This window comes from Eriocheir sinensis, chromosome 1, assembly GCF_024679095.1.
Source record: "Eriocheir sinensis breed Jianghai 21 chromosome 1, ASM2467909v1, whole genome shotgun sequence".
NCBI lineage: Eukaryota > Metazoa > Arthropoda > Malacostraca > Decapoda > Varunidae > Eriocheir > Eriocheir sinensis.
The window spans coordinates 13,999,622-14,005,865 of NC_066509.1; the positions used below are offsets into that span (position 1 = coordinate 13,999,622).

At 45.7% G+C, this 6,244-nt stretch overlaps 1 protein-coding gene across 1 annotated transcript in view; it reads right to left on the bottom strand.

The window, feature by feature from the left end:
• LOC126995252 (uncharacterized) overlaps positions 1–6,244 on the bottom strand; it is a 123,801-nt gene that overhangs the window by 94,786 nt on the left and 22,771 nt on the right. Inside the window, exon 3 of the mRNA XM_050854747.1 lies at positions 618–725. Coding sequence (XP_050710704.1) covers positions 618–725 — 108 coding nt within the window. The remainder of the gene's footprint in view (positions 1–617; positions 726–6,244) is intronic.

The window sequence follows — 6,244 nt, forward strand, 5'->3', positions numbered from 1 at the left end:
CTATTTTCCTGAACCCTTCCCTATTTTCCTTGTCCTCGCAGCCTTTTCCCTAACCACATAAAGGTCAAGTAATCCTCAAGTATCCTCTCTCTTTCTCCTTGTCTTCCCACTCTCCCTTTGTTCTCCTCCTTTCCCTTCTTCACTATTTTCCTGAACCCTTCCCTATTTTTCTTGTCCTCGCAGCCTTTTCCCTAACCACTTAAAGGTCAAGCAATCCTCAAGCATCCTCTCTCTTTCCCCTTGTCTTCCCACTCTCCCTCTGTTCTCCTCCTTTCCCTTCTTTACTCTTTTCCTCAACCCTTCACCATTTCCTTTGTCTTCGCCTTCTTTTTCCCATCAACATATAGGTTAAGTAATCTTCAAATACACTCTCTCTTTCCTCCTGTCTTTTCTCACTCTTCCCTTTCTTCACTCTTTTCCTCAATCCTTCCCATTTCCATGCACTGCCCTCGCTGCCACAAACATACGCTCCCTTGTCTTCCCCCCCTTTCCCTCTGTTCCCACCCTTTCGCTTCTTAACTCTCTTCTTCAACCCTTCTCCATTTCCCTTGTCATCTCCGCCTTTTCCCCGTCAACACAGAAGACATGCAGGTAAGACAAAACGAGAATATACGCACTGCAGTCCTCCTCGTCCTCGCGCTCAGAGCAGTTGTTCTCGTTGTCACATCTGCGGCTCCTCGCGAGACATTGGCCGTCCCTGCACTGGAAGCCGCCCTTGGGACACCCTGCAACACACCAATATGTATGCAACACTCCTCTCTGCCTGGAAATACTCTTAAAAGTTTCTTGTATTCTGTTTGTTGATTCAGCTGCAATACCCTATGACTCATACAACACTCCTTTACGCCTCAGACATTAGGGAAATATTCAATGGTTTCTCATATCCTGTTTGTCGATTAAGAGGAAGTACTCTCACATAAGTCCATATTCTTAAACATTTCAGCGCCCAAGCACACACAGTTTGACAAGGCTTTCGTAGGAGTTAAGGGCATTTCCATGGGTAGTTGTATGCTCCTGGTGGTAGTTGAATGATCCTGGTGGTAGTTGAATGACCCTGGTGGTAGTTGAATGATCCTGGTGGTAGTTTTTTTTTTTTTTTTTTACGTCGCGGCCTATAGCGCCGGTAGGCTTCTTCCCAGTGGGGCCTGATGGTCGGCCCAAGGCTTCTTCCCGGTGGGTCCTGATGGTCGGTCCAGTCCGTTCTGGCGCAGGCGAGTGTTTATTGTGGCGCCATCTTGCATTGGCTCATGCTGCCCTCCCGGAGCTCATCTTTAATCCTAGAATCTAGAGTCCGGGTTGATAGGTGGTCTTCTGGACAGCATGTGGGTAGTTTTAAGCCACTCGGCGGCGGCTGAAAAATCCCAGCTTGGTGGCACCGGGCGGGGATTGAACTCGTGTCCTCCTGAACGCGGTGCTGTTACTCTGTCGATTCAGCCACCGCCACCGTTGAATGATCCTGGTGGTAGTTGAATGATCCTGGTGGTAGTTGAATGATCCTGGTGGTAGTTGTATGATCCTGGTGGTAGTTGAATGATCCTGGTGGTAGTTGAATGATCCTGGTGGTAGTTGAATGATCCTGGTGGTAGTTGTATGATCCTGGTGGTAGTTGAATGATCCTGGTGGTAGTTGTATGATCCTGGTGGTAGTTGAATGATCCTGGTGGTAGTTGTATGATCCTGGTGGTAGTTGAATGATCCTGGTGGTAGTTGAATGATCCTGGTGGTAGTTGAATGATCCTGGTGGTAGTTGAATGATCCTGGTGGTAGTTGAATGATCCTGGTGGTAGTTGTATGATCCTGGTGGTAGTTGAATGATCCTGGTGGTAGTTGAATGATCCTGGTGGTAGTTGAATGATCCTGGTGGTAGTTGAATGATCCTGGTGGTAGTTGTATGATCCTGGTGGTAGTTGTATGATCCTGGTGGTAGTTGAATAATCATGGTCATAGTTGAATGATCCTGGTGGTAGTTGTATGATCCTGGTGGTAGTTGTATGATCCTGGTGGTAGTTGTATGATCCTGGTGGTAGTTGTATGATCCTGGTGGTAGTTGTATGATCCTGGTGGTAGTTGAATGATCCTGGTGGTAGTTGAATGATCCTGGTGGTAGTTGAATGATCCTGGTGGTAGTTGAATGATCCTGGTGGATCCTGGTGGTAGTTGTATGATCCTGGTGGTAGTTGAATGATCCTGGTGGTAGTTGTATGATCCTGGTGGTAGTTGAATGATCCTGGTGGTAGTTGTATGATCCTGGTGGTAGTTGAATGATCCTGGTGGTAGTTGAATGATCCTGGTGGTAGTTGAATGATCCTGGTGGTAGTTGAATGATCCTGGTGGATCCTGGTGGTAGTTGTATGATCCTGGTGGTAGTTGTATGATCCTGGTGGATCCTGGTGGTAGTTGTATGATCCTGGTGGTAGTTGAATGATCCTGGTGGTAGTTGAATGATCCTGGTGGATCCTGGTGGTAGTTGTATGATCCTGGTGGTAGTTGAATGATCCTGGTGGATCCTGGTGGTAGTTGTATGATCCTGGTGGTAGTTGAATGATCCTGGTGGATCCTGGTGGTAGTTGTATGATCCTGGTGGTAGTTGAATGATCCTGGTGGATCCTGGTGGTAGTTGTATGATCCTGGTGGTAGTTGAATGATCCTGGTGGATCCTGGTGGTAGTTGTATGATCCTGGTGGTAGTTGTATGATCCTGGTGGTAGTTGTATGATCCTGGTGGTAGTTGTATGATCCTGGTGGATCCTGGTGGTAGTTGTATGATCCTGGTGGTAGTTGTATGATCCTGGTGGTAGTTGCATGATCCTGGTGGTAGTTGAATGATCCTGGTGGTAGTTATATGATCCTGGTGGTAGTTGAATGATCCTGGTGGTAGTTGAATGATCCTGGTGGTAGTTGAATGATCCTGGTGGTAGTTGTATGAGCCTGGTGGTAGCTGAATGATCCTGGTGATAGTTGAATGATCCTGGTGGTAGTTGTATGATCCTGGTGGTAGTTGTATGATCCTGGTGGTAGTTGAATGATCCTGGTGGTAGTTGTATGATCCTGATGATAGTTGAATGATCCTGGTAGTAACTGAATGATCCTGGTGGTAGTTGAATGATCCTGATGATAGTTGAATGATCCTGGTGGTAGTTGAATGATCCTGGTGGTAGTTGAATGATCCTGGTGGTAGTTGAATGATCCTGATGATAGTTGAATGATCCTGGTGGTAGTTGTATGATCCTGGTGGTAGTTGTATGATCCTGGTGGTAGTTGAATGATCCTGGTGGTAGTTGTATGATCCTGGTGGTAGTTGTATGATCCTGGTGGTAGTTGAATGATCCTGGTGGTAGTTGAATGATCCTGGTGGTAGTTGTATGATCCTGGTGGTAGTTGAATGATCCTGGTGGTAGTTGAATGATCCTGGTGGTAGTTGTATGATCCTGGTGGTAGTTGTATGATCCTGGTGGTAGTTGAATGATCCTGGTGGTAGTTGAATGATCCTGGTGGTAGTTGAATGATCCTGGTGGTAGTTGTATGATCCTGGTGGTAGTTGAATGATCCTGGTGGTAGTTGAATGATCCTGGTGGTAGCTGTATGATCCTGGTGGTAGTTGAATGATCCTGGTGGTAGTTGAATGATCCTGGTGGTAGTTGAATGATCCTGGTGGTAGTTGTATGATCCTGGTGGTAGTTGTATGATCCTGGTGGTAGTTGAATGATCCTGGTGGTAGTTGTATGATCCTGGTGGTAGTTGAATGATCCTGGTGGTAGTTGAATGATCCTGGTGGTAGCTGAATGATCCTGGTGGTAGTTGAATGATCCTGGTGGTAGTTGTATGAGCCTGGTGGTAGTTGAATGATCCTGGTGGTAGTTGTATGATCCTGGTGGTAGTTGAATGATCCTGGTGGTAGTTGTATGAGCCTGGTGGTAGTTGAATGATCCTGGTGGTAGTTGTATGAGCCTGGTGGTAGTTGAATGATCCTGGTGGTAGTTGTATGATCCTGGTGGTAGTTGTATGAGCCTGGTGGTAGCTGAATGATCCTGGTGGTAGTTGTATGATCCTGGTGGTAGTTGTATGATCCTGGTGGTAGTTGTATGATCCTGGTGGTAGTTGAATGATCCTGGTGGTAGTTGTATGATCCTGGTGGTAGTTGAATGATCCTGGTGGTAGTTGAATGATCCTGGTGGTAGTTGAATGATCCTGGTGGTAGTTGAATGATCCTGGTGGTAGTTGAATGATCCTGGTGGTAGTTGAATGATCCTGGTGGTAGTTGAATGATCCTGGTGGTAGTTGAATGATCCTGGTGGTAGTTGAATGATCCTGGTGGTAGTTGAATGATCCTGGTGGTAGTTGAATGATCCTGGTGGTAGTTGAATGATCCTGGTGGTAGTTGAATGATCCTGGTGGTAGTTGAATGATCCTGGTGGTAGCTGAATGATCCTGGTGGTAGTTGAATGATCCTGGTGGTAGTTGGATGATCCTGGTGGTAGTTGTATGATCCTGGTGGTAGTTGTATGAGCCTGGTGGTAGGTGAATGATCCTGGTGGTAGTTGTATGATCCTGGTGGTAGTTGTATGATCCTGGTGGTAGTTGTATGATCCTGGTGGTAGTTGTATGATCCTGGTGGTAGTTGAATGATCCTGGTGGTAGTTGTATGATCCTGGTGGTAGTTGAATGATCCTGGTGGTAGTTGTATGATCCTGGTGGTAGTTGGACAAAGTTTCTGTACCATGAAAGTGAGCACAAAACACTTATGAGACCCCGATTAGTCCCATTTTCGGCCTTTGGAAGTAGTTGACGTTAGAGGCGGAAGCGTCTGAAAATATCGCCCCATGACTCAGGCAACTCTCCGTTTATTCAGTGCACGTCTGGTAGCACAGATTTTACTTTAATTCTGTCCATACCAACGTTGCCAGATTGTCGTACTCAGCCTCCTATGTTTTCCGATTTCCGACCCCAAAACTGCCTCCTCGACCCAAATAACTGCCTTCATATATAGTCATCGTTAAAATAGTTAATTATTGGTGCTTTTTGGCAATTGCTATGGGTCAAAAAACGATAAATACGAGGCTCTGAGTACGATAATCTGGCAACGGTGCTCCATACACACATCAGCAACACACTGTCATCCCATTCTCTGTCTAAGTAACACCTCCATGCAACACTTCGTCCAAACACAGACCTGAGTAACATTATATAAGTTTCCTATACTTTGTTCATACACACTCCTGCAACACACTGACTTCTCAAATACTTGTTCATATATTCGTTTGCAACACACCGTGAGTATCAAGACATCTCTGAATCCGAAAATAGCCTCTTCTGGCCCCTCCTTCAGTTTGCTTTTGCAGGAGCAGCGCCGAACGGACTTTTTGTTTTTTCTTTTATTTAACTCCCTTGAGCGGTTTCCTTTACCATATAAAAACAACACCACGTGCACTGAACACTTAGGTAGCATGAACATTTACTTTGTTCATACATACATCAGCAATAAATCTACAAAGTTCTCGTTCATTCTTTACACGCATCTGAACACATTACCTTCCATGCGACACTCCACTGATACACACACAACCTTATGCAACACACCAAGACATTTCAGACATACATTAGAACTCAATGACCAATCCATCACTTGTTCACATCATCACTCATGCAACACCCCACTTATACTTAGACATATCTGCAACACATATCTGCTACTGGTAACATGTAGCCCAGTACAACCAGCCGCATGGTCGGGTAGTCGGCGACTAAACCGGCAACCCCACTGGTTTTGTTTTGGACCAGTGAGGAGTGTGTGCTGGACCCCAGGTGGATTAAAAACAAGACCATTCTAAGGGCAGATGAACTCATGTTTATCAGAGTCATTGGCCATCCAATCCCAGCTATGCGTGAAATAGCGGGTGGTAGGCCTCATAGCCCCCTTTTGCCTTGTAGGGTTTGCCTTTTTCGTTTAGGCAAAGGCTAGGCCCACCACTTAAAATAGATGGTTGGGTTTGCAAGGACATGCACCCGGAAAATCTTGCGCCAAAAACAATATGGCTCGATTTAGGAGCCATTAATCGTCCAACCGCTCAGGAAGAGTGAAAACAGACGTTAAACGAAATGATGATGATGATGATATCTGCAACACATCCATACATACAAAGATTACCTACAATCCGTCTATACAGATACCTGCAACAGTGACCTATACAACACACACACACACACACACACACACACACACATCTACGACTCACCCAAACTTTTCCA